Source organism: Haliotis cracherodii, unplaced genomic scaffold, assembly GCF_022045235.1.
Source record: "Haliotis cracherodii isolate W230 unplaced genomic scaffold, xgHalCrac1.p SCAF_6, whole genome shotgun sequence".
NCBI classification, from domain to species: Eukaryota; Metazoa; Mollusca; class Gastropoda; order Lepetellida; family Haliotidae; genus Haliotis; species Haliotis cracherodii.
Window position 1 is genome coordinate 59,158,894 of NW_027266319.1, and position 22,368 is coordinate 59,181,261.

The 22,368-nt window shown below is 37.9% G+C and overlaps 1 protein-coding gene across 13 annotated transcripts in view; it reads left to right on the forward strand.

The window, feature by feature from the left end:
- Positions 1–22,368, forward strand: part of LOC139446128 (muscle calcium channel subunit alpha-1-like) — a 156,555-nt gene that overhangs the window by 124,599 nt on the left and 9,588 nt on the right. For 7 of the 13 annotated variants that reach the window (XM_071227415.1, XM_071227414.1, XM_071227420.1 and 4 more), the window contains 11 exons: positions 490–555; positions 1,686–1,777; positions 3,545–3,731; positions 4,814–4,941; positions 5,222–5,318; positions 6,179–6,383; positions 9,917–10,047; positions 14,829–14,939; positions 15,888–16,186; positions 18,685–18,909; positions 21,132–21,318. In XM_071227415.1, the coding sequence (XP_071083516.1) occupies positions 490–555; positions 1,686–1,777; positions 3,545–3,731; positions 4,814–4,941; positions 5,222–5,318; positions 6,179–6,383; positions 9,917–10,047; positions 14,829–14,939; positions 15,888–16,186; positions 18,685–18,909; positions 21,132–21,318 (1,728 nt within the window). Of the gene's footprint in view, positions 1–489; positions 556–1,685; positions 1,778–3,544; positions 3,732–4,813; positions 4,942–5,221; positions 5,319–6,178; positions 6,384–9,916; positions 10,048–14,828; positions 14,940–15,887; positions 16,187–17,341; positions 17,378–18,684; positions 18,910–21,131; positions 21,319–22,368 lie in introns of all 13 variants that reach the window. The other 6 variants (XM_071227417.1, XM_071227422.1, XM_071227424.1 and 3 more) reach the window with 5 other exon arrangements.

The window sequence follows — 22,368 nt, forward strand, 5'->3', positions numbered from 1 at the left end:
TGTAAATTTCCTGTCTGTAATTTCATGTGACTGATTATTATGTGCATCTATTATTAACTTGACTGATGGAGGGGCGAAATCATGTGACGCTAACAAGATGGCACCTGGTCGACTCGCCTCTCTCAGCAAGGCATTATCACTCTAAAATTAAAAAGATATATCATTTGACCATCCAAGTGTTAACAGAAATAAATGTTCTCAAAGGTGAGACTTAAGTTTAGTGTATTGGTATGGTCGTGAGACACGTAATTAGAACCATCTTTTAGGGGCTTGAAAACCCATAACACGAAGATAAACATAAACAATTTCTGTTTATCCATCCTCAAGATTGTTTAACCTTATATCACGCGTTGAGCAATATGTTTTTGGATATGGCAAATGCCTCTTTTAGCCAGAATGAATTTTTTAGAATATTTTCGACAAGTAACTTATTGTTGTATTGTGTTTTGTTATGTCCTTATTGATGATACCGGTTTCTTTTCCTTCCAGGCTCTTCCATATGTAGCGTTACTTATCGTGATGCTGTTTTTTATCTATGCAGTAATTGGAATGCAGGTAAGCCATACAGATACAACACATTTTCAGTGTTGATATTGTAGCTGGGCATGGAGTCATCCCACAGATGGCATCCTTACCTTAACAGGTAACGTCCTTCGTCATGGAAAGGCATCCAACCTCAGATCAGAAGGTCGGTGGTTCAAATCCCATCACGGGGCTCAGAAATGTTATAACTCATAACTTTGTAAATATATGTGACGTTCCTGGTCCTAGTTTTGGAGACATGCTTATATTGAGATAATGGTGAGTGAGTGAGTGAGTATGGTTTTACGTCGCTTTTAGCAATATTCCAGCAATATCACGGCGGGGGACACCAGAAATGGGCTTCACACATTGTACCCATGTCGGGAATCGAACCCGGGTCTTCGGCGTCACGAGCGAACGCTTTAACCATTGAGCTACCCGACCGCCCCAGATAATGGTGAAGTGAGGGGAAGTGAAATGGGGTTTAATGTCATGATCAGTTCTTTTGCGCTTTTGCATGCATGTGTGTGTGGCTGTTTGTACCAGTCCGGACTGATGCCGGCTTTACAGTGCTGGCACACTGCGGTACCATGCCACAGTTTAACATGGATACACCACTCAGACACAGTATACTGACTCCGAGTCGACCAGTCCTTGTTTAATCTCCTAAAGGACGAGTGTAGGGTAACAAAAACTACCATCTATTGACGTCTCACGCCACCAGACTTAGTGATTTGTTTTACCACTATAAAGAATCCTGCAATTTCATTGGTGAATCCGTACCACGTGACGAAACAATACCTATCAATGTAGACCATGAAATCATGTGACTGACCCTGACCTCGAATATTGACTCATCACATGATCAGTATTGACCTGTCATGTGATTAGTATTGACTCGTCTGCTAGAAAACAAGATGGTGTCTGGTACAAACATTGCACGGTTTGAGGCTAAGTTATTGTAATGAAAGGACGGTTTAAAGACTTCATAAACATTTATGTGAATTTCGGGATAAGAAATGAATGATTACTCTTTACGAGGTCAATATACGAAAACAAGGCCTCGGCCTGGTCAGACCGCCGAAGGGGTCGGGTCCTTTGGTCCTCGTCAAGAATATTTGTATAATACATGCTTGATAACGCTGACCTCCATGTTGTTGTAGGTGTTTGGTAAGATACGACTAGATGATGATACCGAAATCCACAGGAACAATAACTTCCAGACATTTCCGCATGCAGTGCTGGTGCTCTTCAGGTAAGGATGTCATCCACTCAAGTGTCATGTTTGTTTCACTCACAATGAGTGAGTGAGTGAGTATGGTTTTAAGTAGCTTTTAGCATTATATTTACCACTATCATGACGGGGGACTCCAGAAACGTTCTTCACAATTTGTACCCATGTCAGGAATTGAACCGGGGCGTTCAGCGTGACAAGCACCTGTTTTAACCACGAGGTTGTCACACTACCTCCAATGGTTTTTGAACTTGTAGATATACGATAAAACAGAGATCCCGAAATATTTGTTTGCCAGTCGGACATTTGCATTTTGGTCACGCCCACTTCATATCTGAGGTGCTGAATGTATGAACAAAAAGAATAAACTGAAGTGTCACTTTCATAACATATATAGATTGTGACGAGAACGTGTGCACAGCTGATTGGTATTTCCGGATTAGGGTACGAGAAAATACACATGGTAGTCTTAACCTCTGCATATAAAACATGCCTTGGAGAGCAGGAATGGTAAATCATCATGTCTAGTGAAGTTTTATATGAAATGTCATATTTTTATCGACCAAGTTTGTTATACCTTTTTGTTCATCTGAATTCGCTGAAGGGATAGATCTACGATGTGTTTATAAAGCCTACAACACTTGATAAATACATAGATCTAATATACAATTTCAACCTATCAGGATGAAGGTCAGTATGCCTGTGGTGACTGATGTTGACGGAATTTTATAATGTCTGGTTTTCACTATTTCAAATCGGACATTTTGCAGTCGCAATCTGAAAAGTCCGGCGCACAGACCGATTTCCGGATCCCTGCAATAAAATGAAAAAACCTACCTGTCTGATATTATGTATTTCAGTACTTTCAAGTGAGATTCCTTTTTTCACAACAGCATGAAACATGAGAACTACCTTAATACTTGACTCAATATTCAATATTCATCTGGCAAGACTAATAAAGTTCCAGTTTGGTTAAAAAGTTACCAGTCCAGATTTTCTGTGCTCTGTTGATCACGCATCGTTCATTTGGTGGAATAATCATTGTTTACTGTGATGTGTTTAATATGGGGTCATCATCCAAATGCCACTCGGATATAAGTTAATATGTTTTATTATCCTCCTGTTTTGAAAAAATAGGGGAATATAGCAATCAGCACGGCTGTCTGTCCATGTTCCGTTTCCAGAGCAGAACTCCCAAACCATTGAATATTTCTCATTGAAACTTGCTACACATATCAGTCTAGTTGTGAACTGTGCCTTGGATGATTTGGGATTTTTTCTTATTTTCCTGACAAGGTGGAGTTATACTGAAAAAGAGGGTAGTGCTTTTTTCTTAGCAGAACTCCAAAATTTGTTGACTATTTCTGGATGAAACTTGCTATACAGATCAGTCTAGTGGTGAACTGGTGCCTTGATGATTTAGGATATTGAAAAATACTGAACAGCATTATTTATTTCTTCACAGAACTGAAGGCATCAAAAAGCAATAAACAAAAGTCGGGTATAAGAAGCCAACTCCATTTCCGATTTGCGCCAGAACGGGGGGGGGGGGGGGGGGGGGGGGATATGTCATCTCCTGATGACTCATTTCATGTTGACATAGAGTCAAAGAAAACAGCCAGACTACAGGATGTGTTATTTCTAAAACTTGATTTTCCAAGACAAAAACTATCTGTCTCAGATGGTCAGGTATTTTAGACAATGTCAGTATTTATGCTTCTAAAGATAAGTTGCCATTTATGAGAGATGAAGATGCAAAGATGGAAACTTGCTGATGTTGTGTTTCAGATCTGCTACGGGGGAGGCATGGCAGAACATCATGCTGGACTGTGTGCACAGACCAGGTGTGCGGTGTGACAGACGGGCCGATCCCAACCTCGGAGTGGGCAACGACACGAATCATGAAGAAAGCATTTGCGGAAACAACTTTGCTTTTATCTACTTCATCTCATTCTACATCCTCTGTTCATTTCTGGTTAGTGTTAACTCAGCTGAATTCATTTTTACCTTCAGGCTAAGAAATTGTATTTTTATTATAATAAAATGTAGTATTAAAAATAACATTAAAAATATATAAAAATAATATATGATTGGGTTGTCATGGAAATACATGAAATTATGCCTTTGGAATTTATTTCGGTTCTCATCATGTTATCACTTGTCATCCCTAGTTATCACTCAAGTCTATGTTTTCTGTCCCATAGCCCCATTTCCGCCTTGATACAGTGAGTGAGTGAGTGAGTTTGGTTTTACGCCGCTTTTAGCAATATTCCAGCTATATCACGGCAGGGGACACCAGAAATGGGCTTCACACATTGTACCCATGTCAGGATTCGAACCTGTGTCTTCGGCATGACGAGCGAACGCTTTAACCACTAGGCTACCCGACCGCCCTCCTTGATACAGGCAACTAAAGTTAGAAATGGGTGGACATGTGTGGCTCCTTATTGATACTAAGTCAGTGTATGCTGGTGGACCTGTGTAGATCCGGGCTAGAACAGGTCTTCAGCAACCCATGCTTGTTGTGAAAGGCGACTATGCTTGTCTTAAGAGGCGACTAACGGGATCGGGTGGTCAGGCTCGCTGACTTGGTTGATGCATGTCATCGTATCTCAATTGCGTGGATTGATGCTCATGATGTCCATCACTGGATGGTCTGGTCCTTGATAATTTACAGACTGCCTTCATATAGTTGGAATACTGCTGAGTGCGGCGTTAAACAACAAAGGAATGAATGTATGCTGGTGACACAGTGATACACATTGCTCATTGTATCAAACAAAGGTTCAGCCCAAACTTGATTATTTTCAGGCTGCCATGATTATGAAGTCTCTTATTGGCATTTAGAAGTTGGAAGAACATGAATACATGACACTTTTTATGGATAGCAACTTCTTTTTTTCTTCATCACCTGACGAAGGAGCAAGGAGTAGCTCTGAAACATGACAAAGAATAAAAGAAGTTGAAATCCATTAAAGGTTTCATGTATTCGTGACCTGTTTTCCCTTCTGTGTTCGTCTATTTATCATTTGAGTTGTCATGTGTTTTATGTTTCAGATTATTAACCTTTTTGTGGCTGTTATCATGGACAACTTTGACTATCTGACTCGTGATTGGTCAATCCTGGGTCCGCATCATCTTGACGAGTTTGTCCGACTTTGGTCAGAATATGACCCTGAAGCAAAGTAAGCTTCATAATAGTGTTGGTGCCACTTTGGTAGCATAATTTCAAGTATTGTCTCGTTTTTTAATTATTTATAAATATACATGAAATCTCAAGTTTTTTCTCGTGATTTGTAAGTTTGAACTATTTTCCCGAAATTTCAGTTATTTTCTCTTAATGTCAGTTATTTGTTATTTTTGTTTCAAAATTTCTAAACTAACTTTGATTTTTTCCTTTTGATGTTTTCTCATAATTTCAATTATATTTTTAAGAATCATTAAAATTTATTTTTGTTGTTTCAGAGGTCGAATCAAACATTTAGATGTTGTAACCCTGCTGAGGAAGATCTCGCCGCCATTGGGCTTCGGCAAACTTTGTCCACACAGGGTAGCCTGCAAGGTCAGTCGTATGTTTTGTTTGTTTGTTGTTTAACACCGCACTCAGCAATATTTCAGCTATATGATGGCGGTCTGTAAATAATCGAGTCTGGACCAGACAATCCAGTGCATCGATCCATGCAATTGGGATACGATGTCATGCATCAACCAAGTCAGCAAGTCTGACCACCAGATCCCGCTAGTCGCCTCTTACGACAAACATAGTCACCTTTTACGGCAAGCATGGGTTGCTAAAGACCTATTCTACCCCGGATCTTCATGGGTCAGCAGTATGTTATTGTGTGCCAACCAGAGCAAGAGATCATACAAATGAAGATGATCTTTTAATGCGTCTTTGAGCAGTTTTCCAGTAATATCATGGCAGGGTCTTGACACACACTTCCCATGTCTTTTTCGCGTTTAGTCGACATCTTAATTATTAGTGAGTGAGTATGGTTTTACGCCGCTTTTAGCAATATTCAAGCAATATCACGGCGGGGGACACCAGAAATGGGCTTCACACATTTTTCTCATGTCGGAAATCAAACCCGGGTCTTCGGCGTGACGAGCGAACGCTTTAACCACCAGGCTACCCGACCGCCCCTCTTAACTACTAACTAACTGTAGGAAACACAACTGCCACTTTCCACCAAGACTTTTATGTATTATTGAAAACACATTGCCATGTTTTAATAGTATTTAATTTAATTTTTAATTTGCACTCATTTGCCAACCTGTTTTGGGTATGATATCGATATTGAATTTTACTGGTGGAAAAACAGTGCTTTCTTATATATAATTGTTCTGCTTTCATTCATAAGACAGAGATCCATAATCAGTTAATAAAAAATTCATCTTAAATTTTCTATGTTGTGTTTGTAGAGACTTGTCAGCATGAACATGCCATTGAACAGTGATGGTACGGTGATGTTCAACGCGACGCTGTTTGCACTGGTGCGGACGTCGCTGAAGATCAAAGTGGAGGGCAACATCGACACAGCCAATGAAGAGCTCAGAGCTGTTATTAAAAAAATATGGAAGAGGACAAGTCCTAAACTTCTTGATCAAGTCGTCCCCCCAGCTGGCAGTAGGTTTTTTCTGGTTTTATCGTCGAACTTCTTCCTTCCTTCTCTCATCTCAGCCCAGACAAGGGGAGGTAACTCATGTAGTGCAGATTAAAACCTACGTCTAAAGATCAGATAGGGTTGGCATCTTATTGCCACATATTTACTATTGCTGTTACAAATACTTGACATTTTCATTTATCAGATGCTCTGGCATTCCACATACATTGTATATGGGGCAAGTGGCCTTGCATTGAATAAATGACCTGTCTGGCATACCTTATACTTCACAGAAGGTTGTTTTCATAAGTCTGGCGGTTGTGGAACGATGCAAATTTACAAGAGTTTTTTGTTATCCTGAAATGTGACTGATAGGTATTTTAACCATTAAGTAGTGAATGTGGTACATGATATGGCTTAACATATTGCTTCAGAATTACAAGACACTTAGAAATCACTGAACACACAATCAGTGAATTCACAGATTCGATGAATGACAATGATGATCTGTGTGATAATTTGATATAATTCTGTATTTTGTGTGGTAACGGATACCTTACCATATTGTTTGAGTATTCCAAAAGATCTGACTCAGCGAAATCCATGAAGGATATTTACTGCAATGCAGTGATGCATTGTGGGAGCTGTTTAACTTAGTGGTCGTAATTCTGGTAGTTCGTCTTGCCAGGTTTGAAATGTATCTAGACCTTGATAAAAAAAGAAAAATCCATACTCATATTACGGCCTTAAACGTATTTGCAAAAATACCAGATTATTTTGAATCAACACAGCTATCCATGGCTTCTAACATATAATTCCCTTGAATACAAAACCTCTATTACATCATTGCCATAAATCCTGTATTTTGGCTGTCATCACACTATAAAAATCTTCAGATTTTCAACAGAAGTAATATACATAAAAGTTTCCAGATACAGTGGCTACCATATGTCATAGTTAATCTTTCATTGATTCATCATGATTGAAGACAACGGCAAACAATTTCCCATTTTGAAAGGGAAATTTCCACCTACTGTGTTGTATAATTTGTGTAGTTAATGCAAGAGAGATTTTAGTTACCCGTGTTCGTAAACTCTGCGGTCATGTCTGAGTTAACAAATTGGTCTTTGTTGACCATAGAACTGAGGAATCTCTGTACAATAATGTTAGGGCAAGGCAAGTATGTTATGAGTTATCTCCCCATGGCCTTTCTGCCCGTCTGCCTGAGATAAGCTTGATCGATGGGGATCTCTGTGTGCACAACTGAAGAATGGCTGGAAAACAATCAAAATTATCTTCAAAAACATGCAAGTGATGATGTTTTATAGTTGATACATTGTAATTGTATCGTCATTCAACCAGTGCATTAAGAGACCTTCATTTGGTCGGGAGGCTTGTCACAACATACATATTGTAAGACTTGAAAATCAATGAAATCTGTCAACTTCTTTTTCAAATTGGATAAGATGAATTTTTTTAAAAGGAGAAAGTATATTTTTCCGAGTTTTGAGGTTACTATGGAAGTTCTTCCTGCTGAACTTGGCAGTTTTGGTTTCGTGTACGTTTTGACAAGCCACGTTTTGAGTGCGGTGGCACCGTGTTCTAGCGCCCTCTGCTGGCGGAGTTAGAGATACACGCTGACGTGTGGTGGTATATGTTCAGGTACATGTATTCACTCAGGTGAATTCACATATAGACTGTGTGGAGGTTCACGTCAATTCAGGTGCATGGAGGTCATTTTGACAACTCCAAAATGAAACACATGGTTATTTAAAATTTTATTGAAGGTTGTAAAATATTGCAACCAAAGTTTAACATTAATTTCTAACACAATATGAACTTTATTCACGTTCATACTTGAATAAGCCAAATTTCATAACATTTTTGATATTTTAAAGATTTTCTTTGATATCACTTTGCAGGATTACTTCTGTATTGTGACGTCTTCGTGTATTTGTGTGATGTGGACACCTGAAACATGACGTTGATGATACACAGTCTCTAGATGTAGTACTCACCATGTGTGTAGGTAGTAGCCCTAAACAAGCATGTTAACCACGGGGCTAAGTAACATCAGCTACAATAGTGAAGGATTCTGGGTTAGAATAGATCCCCAGCTGCCCATGCTGGTTGTAGGAGGGGATGAGTGAGTGTGGTTTTACGCCGCTTTTAGCAATATTCCAGCAATATCACGGTGGGGGACGCCAGAAATGGCCTTCACACATTGTACCCGTGTTGGGAATCGAACCCGGGTCTTCGGCGTGACGAGTTAACATTTTAACCACTAGGCTACCCGACCGCCCCAGGAGGGGATGAAATGAATTTTGTGGTCAGGCTCGCTGACTGGGTGGATTGGGTGTCTTTGTACCCTGACAGTTTGGATCATTGCTCACAATATCAATCACTAGATTGTCTGGCCCAGTGGTGGGGTAGTCTAGTGGTTAAAGCGTTCACTCGTCACGCTGAAGACCCGGGTTTTATTCTATTTATTGTATTTATTAATGTGTGAAGCACATTTCTGGTGTCCCCTGCAGGAATATTGCAGGAATATTGCTTAAAGCGGCGTAAAACCATACTCACTCACTGTTTGTAAATTACCAACAGAAAGTGCAGCATTAGAGTTTGTCAACATTTTGTAGCTACAAATGTACAGCAGTGGCTGTAAGTGCATGGTGTGTTCATGACGCTGATGATATTTAGCACCCATTAGCTTGCTGTGATTTAACCTTTTTGATTATATACTTCGTATACCTAACTGGTATTGTTGTCTCAAATATATTGATATAATTTGTATGTTATTTGTCTATGCCTGAAGCATATGCCTAGCTAACGTGATCTATGGAGCTATGATTAATTCATGTATTATTGTATGTGTATATCAGCAAGCTCAGTATATCATTTAGAGCTTCGGAGAATGGCATTCGAGAAATGTTCATGTTTTCTAAGATTATCTCCCTTTAACTGTCGTGTTTCATTCATGCAAAGATATTCTTGGGATTGTCAACTTTAAAATTCTCTCACAGTCACATTTATTTCATAAACTTGTAAAATTAAGGCATTTTGTTGTTAACAAATTTAAGAAATATGATTGGTATGGAAAGGGTTTGTGTCATAATCCCTCATTTTTCTGGTCAAACTGAACAATGAAATATATTTTTAAAAGTAAAGCATATTAAAGTATGCATAGCTGAAGAAAATAAAGAACCATGTACAAATTTCACAGTTAAGAAATATGAACACTTGCTCCAAACAGTGCCGATTCTCATGCAGTTGTACAAGCTAATATTGTCCGAAGCATCCCATATCTAAACATCCATGCTACATCCTGATCCATGGCCATGCTAACATCGTCCATGTGCATTCTGTATACATAGCAATATAACCAGCGCAACTACATTCCTGTGGCTGTCTGTTGCAGAGCATATTCTGTATGTATCATGTCCTGTGTAACATTGTTTCCATGGAATGGATCGTATATACACCAGGCATCGTTCTGCATTGTCTCACAGACTCAGATCTGCTGTATACTAATTGGGAAGACTGCATTGGATTTCAGGGGATGACGATGTCACAGTGGGGAAATTCTATGCAACATTTCTTATCCAAGACTATTTCCGGCGCTTTAAGAAACGCAAAGAACAAATGCAAAAGATTCAAAAAGGCCAGGAACACACCAACGCTTTGCATGTGAGTACCGTTCACATCTCTTTTTCTAGAATAGTGTAGTCTGTTTCAAAATCCATGTGTTGATGATAGGATGATATGCTCTGTTTCAGAATAGTTGAGTGTAAGAAATGGGATGAAATTTGTTCAGTTAATTTACTGTTTTTATATGTGTGAGTCAGGTTTTGTGCAGCATTGTGATGGTGGGTGGTGATCCTGAGAATGAATTTGTTGTTTGTTTGTTTTGTTTGTTGTTTAACGCTGCACTCAGCAATATTTAGGCTATGTGATGGCAGACTGTAAATAATCAAGTCTGGACCATCATGAGCATCAGTCTACACAATAGGGAAACATTGACATGCATCAACCAAGTCAGCGAGCCTGACCACCCGATCCCGTTAGTCGCCTCTCATGACAAGCATAGTCGCCTTTTACGGCAAGCATGGGTTGCTAAAGACCTATTCTTAACCCGGATTAGAGAATGAATTTGTATGTGGGAATAGAACCTGGATCTCATGCCGGCCAAGCTAACACCTACCCACTTGGCTACCATTCAGTCAGTGCCATGAGGTGGGGTGAGTGAAATGAGGTTTACCTGTGCCTTCAAGATTGTTTCACTCATATGTGTGTATGGCTGCTTGTACTAGTCCTGGCTGGGTTGCTGGGGGCTTCTCACCTGGAATCCAAACGGGGCAGTTAAGTAACGAACATCAACATCGGGGAACAAAGACACACCTGAGCCTGGGTTACACCAAATAATGCCTGTACAAGTCAGCCCTTGAGTCGGTCAAGAATTGGAAACAGGGCCAGGTCCTCCTGAATGCCATGTCTGTGTTCAGTTCCACTGACACAGACTCCATTTATTGATCCAGTATATCTAACGTGACATCTCTTGAGAGATAATATATATCAAGCTTATATTTAAATTTAAAGATCGTGAAAATGGATTTTGAAACAGATAATTTTAGCTCACCTCGTGAATGTTGGAATGCACCCAAAAATGATTCTCACAATACTTTTATTTCTGAAATATTTTGATTTTGAATGCATAGATTTCAACAGTAATCTACCACATTGTGTTGGTGAGCTAAAAGAATTATTGAGATTTGTTGACGTAGACTGTAGATATTTTACGCAATAAAGTTTTAGTCTGTGTCAGCCCAAATAGATCAAACCTATATGTAAGATGTCGTTATTGTTCTCAACATATCGCTCTCTATCTTTATGAAAATGTTTTAAAGGATTATAAATTCAATGTTAATGATTGCAATATTTTTATTTTTATTAATTTTCTCCAAAAATGTTATATGACATGCAACAGCTTTAATTCTTTCAATTTTAGCATGAAAATATATCCAAGCATATTTATAAGACTGAGAACCATGGTAGGCCACTGTGTGTGGCAGATTGTTGAGTTAGTGGCAAACATTAAAACTCCATTGTCATAAGCCCAGCTTAGCATTGGCATCACATGAACCTGATGACGTTGCCATGACAATGTGATGTCATCAGCAGATGCACCTTATCAGTTCTCACCATTTCACCCTTAATGTTATCCCTGTACTAAGCTGAGAATTAATGTTCCGTTTGGGCTCAGAATTATGAAATTCCTTCAAAACCTAATCCACCTCATAATTTCCACACCTTCTTATCCGAAGTGTTCTGAATGTAAATGCAAAGGCTATCACTGAAATTGGTTTTATACAGAACTTATTTGTAAAATCAGTAAATGACCACACAAGATCAAGTTTACAGTCACAACAGGCAATACAGTGGGCCAAACGAGTGGCAGCAGCCATGAAAATCAGGCCTTATTACATGACCCAATGCTCGCACGAATGTCCAGAATTTGTCACTGTTCAATGTTTTGAAAGAGGCACATGGTTCTAAAGTCTGGCATTGTGTTGGAAGCTGTCAGGAACATAGGAATAGGAATCCAATCTGCATCTGGCAAATAGATTAGACGCGAGTCAGGTCAGAATTGGCCTAGAATTGCACTCTGCTCGCTCTGAGATAGGTACAGCAAGCCGTATAGAAACTGTCCCATCCAGAAACTTCTCAAATGATCAAGTCTGTCAAGTTTGTCAAGAGCATCCAAGGGAGGTAACCCAAAACTCACTTCCTGGCAGATTAGCTTTTACAGGGCTCAATATTTTATGAGTCATTTGCTGCCTCTGCCCATCACTAGAAATATACCAACAACAATCTCTGCCACCACACAACAACCTCACCATAGATTTTGTAGCTTGTGTAGACATTTGTAACCAAATTTGGTATGTATACAGTGAAAAAATAACAATTCTATTTCCAATGTTTATAAACAGGCCATATGAAATAACAAAATATGCCATAAATGTGACAATCTGCCACAGTCTTACCATGGATCAATGTCTTACATATTCGTCTTAATATTCATGACTGTAAGCTTTGCCTTGAACAGATGCATTATTTGTCCATATTTATACATGTACCGGTATATATTGATCAATGCATGATAATATTTAGACTTCAACACAAAGAGCCTTTCTTATATTCTTTATTTACAAGTGTTGTATGATCATCTTCTCATTGGTGTCTCATAACCATACTGTTTGTCATATAGTACTACAGAATGTGTGTATTGTATACATAGCACATATGTATTTATTTACTGGATTTGATCCTCTATATGTAGCTATGCTGTTAGATAGTGCATCGCTGCTTGCTAATCTCATAGACATATACATCCAAACCTCAGCTTACAATGCCTGAATAAACCATGTTAGGTAGATGGTAGGTATATATGTCTATGTTAATATGTTTTATCATTGCCAACATTTAGCATGAACTTTTAAAATTCAGTTTTGATTTTAGAATTTTTGTTTAATTTTACATAGAAATTAAATACAAAATCACTGCACACACATTTTGAAATTTGAAACTGGATGTAATTTCCTAGTAGTTTGTTCAATATTTTGAAAAACATGGAAGAAAAATCGGTGTTTGTATTTTAGGTCAGTTGAAATACTAATAAAGTATTGCATGTTGTTCGGCTTTGACATCCTATATCTGTCGGCCCATCATCTCTTGGTGGTTCTGAAGGAGTTGAGTAGCAGATAGGCTTTTTTATCTGGTGGCGCAGGAAACTTTTCACAAGCACCTGTTATCATCACTAATTGATAGTGATTCTTACACATGCTTATGATAGAGTTGGAATCATACAATGGGCTCTGCTTTTAGCAGAGATTTCTTATGATAATGGAAGGGTTTTGTCCCTTTTGTTTAAAAGTGACAGAAACTTCTTTGGAAACGATTCATATTCCTAAGTCTCCATATAGATAATTAAGATTTTTGTAAGTAGAATATTTTGACCAGAGTATCTTAATTAAACGACTTATTGAAGTGCTTTTACATACATGTATATACAAATATGAAGACCAGTATTAGCAATCACACCAATCATACTGTATCATGATACAATTTCTTTTCATTGTCCATAATTTGGAAAACAACACAACTTGATTAACGTTTAAAGATACACGGATAAACACGAAGGAAGGAAGATACTTATCTGCAAATTGCATTTAATCATTTCATTCACTCCAGCATTTGTTAAATGATACCCTGTTTCTTTTCTAGCCCTTTATTGGTCAAGAACCAAAGGTAGTCAGCATGTAAAACACACTTGCTGACCCTCCTGAATAAACGGTTACTTGTAATGTGAATACATGCACCCATTAGACAGCCATCAACTTAAGACTCTCCTAGTTCTATCCATGCTTGAACGTATGGCTTGATGATAGCTAATGGAAGATAACATGCTACAGTTTTTGATGTCAATAACCATGCATGTGAATGCTTTTCAAGGACTTCACCTTGCTTTGTTGAGCTTTGCCATCCCACCAGAATGTTGCTTGTCAGGAATACGTCTTGTACCAAGACTACCGGGGCTGTAGCTTATTTCCTACGTAGAAGTTAGGATAGAGCACATTTCATTTAAGAGAATATTTAGATTAGAGTTATTTTTTGGGAGAAAAATATTTTTTCTGCATCTGAATAACCTGTATTGCTTTCAGCATTTTGTATGAGAAATTTTGCACTTTTGAACAGGTAGTAGAGTATAGTTAGGAGATAGTCCTGATATAGAACTAGATTCTGCACAGAAATGGTCTCTACAGCGCTTTGACCTTGGGGTCATTGTTGACATGGCGAAATTTAATTGCCTGACGTTCTAACCTTCAACACTGCTTGATAATGGAATTTGTCTCCTTTATTATCCCATCTTTCGGAGCCCTCCTTCTACGGCTTGCAGGTTTGCTGTCTGATCAGTGTTGGGCCATTTTGAGCACATATGCCTTTAATCGGTTCAAATCTTAGGATAACAGCAAGACATTTGATAAGTAAATGTTAAGTATCGGCTCATGTTCACGTTTAGGACTCTAAGAATGAAGAAAGTATTTTTTAGTGATTGTGTAAAACAGTTATGGTTCATACCAAATAGAACCTGTCAAATATAATCAATTATATCTTTTTAACCATTTATTTAAGATAAGTAATTTATTTGACGAAAATTGTTACTATAGGTTACGAAATGTAAAGATCTCTCACTGACATGAGCTTTTAACTATTATTATTTATAAAAGGTTCAAAGAAACTGCCTTTCAAAAACTTTTGAGGAAATCAAGTCCAATTTCTGTAAGATACTTGAAAAATGGCCCCCCACTTTACCAAAAAAACTAAGCCTTCTTTACTAACAGCTAGGTAATGCAAATTATCTCCCTTGATACTCTGTGTAGCATTAGAGACCTGATGTGTTTGTCTTTTAGGCGGGTCTGCGAGCAGTTCACGACCTTGGGCCGGAAATACGACGCGCCATATCAGGAAATTTGGATGACGAGGAATTCTTAGATAAAGATATAGAAGAACCTATGCATAGGGTTGGTAAAGCTTAATATTCAATTTCACAGGTGCACAGTATTCTGAAGCTAAATTGGAAAATCCTTCACAAAAATCAGTTAAAAGATGGTACATATTTTTTAAATCTCAACCAACTGTCTTTACAAATATGAAATGGAATATGAGCAGAAATCCTTTTTTTTTATCCAGAATTGCAGAATTCTTCTACACCCTCTGTTTCTTCCCATTCTCTCCGTTAAAAGAAATTAATATTCACCTTTCATCCATATCCGAAATCTAGCACACCCCTCTGATTAATATATTGTTTGACATACATTTCACTTGATTCCCAAAGAAATGGGTGCAACTGCAGCTAATAGTTATCCAAAGTAGCACATCGACATTACTTTCAGTTCAATATACATGTATACTCTATGATCATGTACATATGATTTAACTCTACTCTATGGCTATTATCCTGTCTATAACAACCATAGTATATACATTACAAATGTTGTTATCCTATGACTGTGAATATACATATACAATAAATGTTGTTTCCTCATGTGTAAGATAGCAAACTTTATTTTGGCATGAAGCTGAGCAAGTTTCTTATTTTTGATCTTTGTTTCTATATTGTGGCCATGCCATTGTATTACAATCTTCCTTCTAAGTTGATACATTCCCCGGTTTATTTCATCTGTATTGTGCTTTCATTGGCTCATGTCAGTTGGAGCAGCTGATGATGGTGATATAGAGTCAGTGCATCTGTTGTATAACGTGGTTACTTCATTTGGACAGAGGTGCCTTGGGAGTAGAGTCTATCAACTGGACAATCATTTCTGTGTCTAATGAATAATCGTATATCTTTTAGCTGTAATAAATCTGTCCAAATTCCTTTTGGATGATGAAAGAGTGAAGGGGAAGGCAATCGTGAATGTTATTGGAAAGTTTGTGTTAAAATCTTTTGTTGATGTGATTCATTTCAGAGAAATCATGGTCTGTTCGGCAGTGTGGTTAGTGCCATTGCGGGATACACACGACCAATTCTTCCATTCTTGAACCGCACACAATCACTTAAAGGAAAACCTGGTGAAGAGAACCAGAAGGTCTCTCCTGTTAATACTTGGTTAATTAAGGAGAACATCAATGGTAACTTAGCTACTGGGTCATGTAACCATCTGAACCTTGAGAGCCGTAACCAGATGAACCACACACCGTCACCCCGTCCATCGCTCAATATACCACCTGAGCCAGCTAAAGACCAGAGACGAGACAGCAAGTCAAGGTAGAGTTATCCCCCTTGCTTTAAAACGCTTTACGCTCTTGGTGCTCCTTTTTGCTCATTTATGCTGTTGTATACTCATGCAAGGAAAGGATGTCACTTTGTGAAGTATAATGTAAATAATTGTCCCGGTTTTACAACAAAAAACACTGAATTGTTTACTTGACATGCAGGATGACCTGAAAAAATAAAATTGTCCAGCTGCTTCCTTTCTGAGAAAAAATGCTTGTTCTTAAAAAGTGCCTGTATCTAACCAAAAAGTCCCCACAGACAAAATGATGTCAGTTTCACACAAGACACTAGTTACAATGTTTTGATGAAGACCATGGTAGAATGGAATCGAGCACCTGGCATAGGCGCCTGGTCCCTGCTTCAGTTGACTCAACTGCCAGACCCTGACTCTGGTTTGATCCCCTGCCTCGTCATACCAAAAATATGCCTGAGTAGGGAATCCATGTTAAACTGTGGCATGGTATGTCAGTGGGCTAGCACTATTAAGTCTGGACTAGTACGAGCAGCCACACACACATGCATGTATGTCACTGAAAAAGTGCAGTTGCTATATAAGTGCAATAATCCTTGATGCGACATTAAGCCCCATTTCACCTCACCTCACCTATATAAGTGCCACAACCTTGAACACTCTCCCATCTATTTGTGAAATCAAAATTTTAAACAGAATGGAATTACTGTGCCAAGTAAAACTCTCACAGATAACAACCATTTCTTGCATTAGTGTGTTCATAAGACAGTGATGCCTTGTTGATCCAGACAGCACCATTCCCAGCGAAAATCGTCCCAATTACCAAATTTCAAGAATAACAAAACATGGATATGGAGCACTGCTCCTTTGGTTATATACTACTCAAAAGAAGTTAAAGAACACCCCATTCTTTCATGTTCCTGCAGTTGATCTGTCATTCTATCAGGTGTTCTTTATCTTTTGAGTATATTTTGAAGTAACCTTCATGATTGCTCAGAAGGCGTGTTTTCAGTATAACAGGGTCTGGATTAACCAGGTTTCACTGTATTCAATAGCAATGTGTTAGGGTGAAATATTCTGATTATAATCATGTAGGAAAGTTGTTTTAAACTTTGATGGAACCATAAGAATAAAATATCCTGTGTAATATAAAACTAACCATGAATATTACACAGTGAATCAAGTGAGCAATCAGTGAGTGAGAAGAGCAGGTGAGATGAGATTTATCTACCCATGATTATGTTTTGATTTCATTATGTTTATCTAACCTTAACAACACTGTTTACAGATCTTACTCTGTTATTTGTTCTTCACATCATGTTCTGTTGAGAAACACCCCGCCTTAACCTCTTGTCAGCTTCCCTTGCCCTTATGGTGGAATGACAATTGTTTTTCGAGTTGTTTATCCTGTCCCCTTGCCTCCTTTTGAAACCAGTCACCTTTGATGGAGCTCTTGTGATGAGTTAAGAGATGGAATAGACATTGTGGATAACTCAAGTTGAAATATATTTGATTATATTTAGTAGTACTGGTAAAACAAGGTCGTGGAATCTACAATGGTGAGTTCAGATATTCAAGATTGAATGGCAATGGTTGAACGAGGCTGCAGACTTTATTACAGTGAGTTCAGAAAGTCAAGTTTACATGGCAATGGTTTAACAAGGCTGTGGAATCTATTACTGTGAGTTCAGATAGTCAAGGTTACGTGGCAATGGCTTATCAAGGCTGTTACAGTGAGTTCAGATTCTCAAGGTTAAGTAGCAATGGTTGAACAAGGCTGTAGAATTTGTTACAGTGAGTTCAGATTCTCAAGGTTAAGTCACAATGGTTGAACAAGGCTGTGGAATCTATTACAGTGAGTTCAGATAGTCAAGGTTACATAGCAATGGTTTAACAAGGCTGTTACAGTGAGTTCAGATTCTCAAGGTTAAGTAGCAATGGTTGAACAAGGCTGTAGAATTTGTTACAGTGAGTTCAGATTCTCAAGGTTAAGTCACAATGGTTTAACAAGGCTGTGGAATTTATTACAATGAGTTCAGATAGTCAAGGTTAAGTGGAAATGGTTGAACAAGGCTGTAGAATCTATTACAGTGAGTTCAGATAGTCAAGGTTACGTGGCAATGGTTGAACAAGGCTGTAGAATTTATTACAGTGAGTTCAGAAAGTCAAGGTTACGTGGCAATGCTTTAACAAGGCTATAGAATCTATTACAGTGAGTTCAGAAAGTCAAGGTTACATGGCAATGGTGTAACAAGGCTGTAGAATTTATTACAGTGAGTTCAGAAAGTCAAGGTTACATGGCAATGGTGTAACAAGGCTGTAGAATCTATTACAGTGAGTTCAGAAAGTCAAGGTCACGTGGAAATGGTTGAACAAGGCTGTGGAATCTATTACAGTGAGTTCAGATAGTCAAGGTTACGTGGAAATGGTTTAACAAGGCTGTAGAATCTATTACAGTGAGTTCAGATAGTCAAGGTTACGTGGCAATGGTCTAATGAGGCGATGGAATCTATTGCAGTGAGGTATCCTCTGAAGGCGAGGAGAGTGAAGGGGAGGAGGGAGTTGAGGGGGAGGGAGACGAGGGACAGGGGGGAGACTCGGACCTGGAGACTGTTGTTACCCACTCTTCTGCTACATCCCCCCAGCCCCTTGTGCTGGGTGAACATGTCATACCTAACAACCGCACTCATGCCCTCAATCCTCCTGAGATGACCAAGAAGCATGGCATTTATGTCTACAGGGAGTGAGTTGTTTATTAACTCTTAATTAAGCATTTAATTTCCTGCAAGATTGGCTTGTATCTCCTCATTTTGAAAAAGAATGGTTAAAAATGATTTGCGGAAAAAAAAATCCATTGGCTTAGATAAGCATTTTGTTTTTATTGTTTGGTTTAAAAGAAAATGCCTTGATGGCTGAGAACCAATAAACTGCTTCATTATTGAGGCATTGGACAGAGAACCAATAAACTGTTTCATTATTGAGGCATTGGACAGAGAACCAATAAACTGCTTCATTATTGAGGCATTGGACAGAGAACCAATAAACTGCTTCATTATTGAGGCACTGGACAGAGAACCAATAAACTGATTCATTATTGAGGCATTGGACAAAGACATTTTGGTTTTATGTACTGAGTGTTCCTCGTTAGAGGTTTGAAAATGCGAGCCAGATAGCGGAGACAAGCAAATCTTTCAGTGGACAGTTAAAGTTATTGCACATCTTCATTATAGGTAGCACTTTCTTATGGTTGTATTTCGTTACTTTGATTAACCAATAACACTCTTGATAAAGAATTATTAAAATATGTAATCCAAATTTTTGGTTTCTGTTTCAGTGTTAAATGTATTTTAAAAATCCATGTTTTGTTAATATGGGGTAGGAATCATTGTTTGGATTATCCTTTTTGCCAGTTAACCGGGTATACACGTATATCTGATGTTTTAATGTGTACTTTTGTGTGCAATAAGTGAGGTTTGAGTGTCAAAATGTACCCAGTCTATTTTGTATGATTTGATTTGATTTTTAGTCCTTTCCTTATCATATCTGAGCCCTTCAAACTACTCATGGATTAAAAAATGTGAAACAACCTGTCATTATATGCAATTATGGATCCCAAAAAGTTTCCTTGAACAATTCTGATATTTTGTTTCGGATCATAGTTTTTTGGATGGATTTATGAAAGCTTTATTTCAAATGCTTAATGGGATCAGTTAGTTATGGTTTAAGCCGCTTTTAGCAATATTCCAGCAATATCACAGCGGGGACACCAGAAATAGGCTTCACACATTGTACCCATGTCGAGAATGAAACCCGGGTCTTTGGCATGAAGAGAGAACGCTTTAACCACTAGGCTACCCACTGCCCTTCAATATTAGGGGTGAGGGGCAGTTGTATGGAGGCTAGTTTGTCACCTGGTTGAAATACATGTAGTTTGGAACAAAAAGGAGGCTGGAATTCATTAGTAATCGAATTAATTTATGTCCTCCCAATAGAGAGAGAGAGAGAGAGTTAGAGTTGGGGATTTTACGTGCACTTTCCAACTTTATGCATATTTCGCACATGGTCCCAATGTAGCCATCACTCCTACTGAGATACTGAAGTACGAATCTTTTGTAATAAGTGTAAGGAATTTATTTACTAGCAGAGCCAGAGATAAGCTGTGTATTTTTGTAAAATATCCCCCAAAACTATTCAAAACCAAATTACTTTCAATAACTTTTCATTCAGAAATTCATACATTAAATGGAAAATGCAATTGCACGTGTAAATATCCAATGAAGTTTTTTCAACATGCATACAAATGAACTAATTTTCGTAAAAACAATTACGACCTATTTTACTTTCCGAGTCAAGCCTATATTTAGGACCGTTATGTACATCTAAAACATTATTTCATATTTTCTTTTAAATCTCAAAATGTTTTCTCATTTGGGGAAAAACACAATAGAGTGATAAATAGATGGGTGAAGAAATATTGGTTACCCTATGGAAAATGACCCAATTAAAATGGAAACCTTCGAGTAAAAGCTCAGTTGCTCAAAAAGTTCTCTGGATCTCTGTACTAGTCTGGAATGGACTCTGCTATAAGTGCATAAGCAACATGTCCTGATTCCGATTACCTGACCAACCCTATTTGATGGTTTTGTTCATGGTTGTTTAATTACTCACTGTTCAGGACATGAAAATATATACTAAACACTGCTTTTTTACCATACTCCTCCAACACAGTTACAGGGTTGTTCTTTTTTTAAACCAAAATGGCCTACCTGTTTGCCCTTTCTAGTTAAGTATAAACAGAAGCACAACATCATTCTATCTAGTAAGAAAACCTCACATTAAAACCACCTTGGTAATTGACTCAGGTGCTTATTACATTTGCCATGGTTAGAAGGTTATTGTGACTTCAAATCTTTTCATGTGCAATAGATCATGTTGTCCCATGCTTAATGATCTGCGTGATTTCAGTCTTCCACAAGAGGACAGTGACTACGAGCGTGAACAGACCCCACCAACGCCACCCCCACGGAAACTGAGTCGCCGGGGGGCGTCCTTCAAACTGGGGTGCATTGGGAAACAGGACAGTGATGAAAATCCCTTGATGAGAAAAGTTGCGGAGCCGTTGCGATTGACGCAGGCTCAGGTAACTCCACAGGTGAAGTGTTTTACTTGGTAGAAGTGTGGCCTGGCGTGATATAGTCCTAACTTACTGCTTCCACCATTGCATGAGCGTACGTATATCAGGTCGTCCAGCATACATACACTTCTAGCCAGTCAACCGATCATGACGTTTCTTTATGAATTCGATGTACGTAATATAGTAACCAGAAAGTAGGTTTTTTGGTCAAAGTTGAAGGTCAACTACACAAAAACTACTTGCTAGGCAACTGGAAAAAAAGTATTTGATTTTCAGTCCATTGTGTCAATGATTAATGCTAACAGTTCATGATACTATTTTCTGGAAGGCTACCTTTTGTCAATAGAAAATTCTATGTAGAATATCATGGTACTATTTTATGGAAGGCTACCTTTCGTCAATAAATAATTCCGTTGAGAATATCATGGAACTATTTTCTGGAAGCCTACCTTTTGTCAATGAATAATTCTACTAGGAATATCATGGTACAATTTTCTGGAAGGCGACCTTTTGACAATAAATAATTCCACTTAGAATATCACAGAGCACCTTTGCACAGTGAATCCTGTGCTATACCAATTTATTTATTTATTTATTTATTTATTTATTTATTTATTTATATTTTTTTTTTATTTTTTTTTTTTTTTATATTTATTTATTTATCTATTTATTTATTTATTTATTATTATCTCGTTTATCTCGATCTCATTTTAAATAATTTACATAATTATAAAGCTACATTAATATCACATGATTCAATAAATTTGCAAATATAATGTTACCTTTATAATATTTCCGTAATGAGGTAAAAAAAAGTATTTCTCAAGTGCATACATTTCTTACATACAAACAAGATATATAGATTTACATATAGATTTTGTATGAGGTATATTCAACAATCACCTTTTACAAATAATGTTGACTCGAAAGTTGTGAAGAGATGTTCGAAATTTACACATTGCTCTAACTGATCATTCCCTCTCTGTACTGTTATGTATAATTCGGGTTGCAGAAGAGATTTTTTGTTAGCATAATGCACTAAAAAAGTACCGGTAGACAACTCTAAAC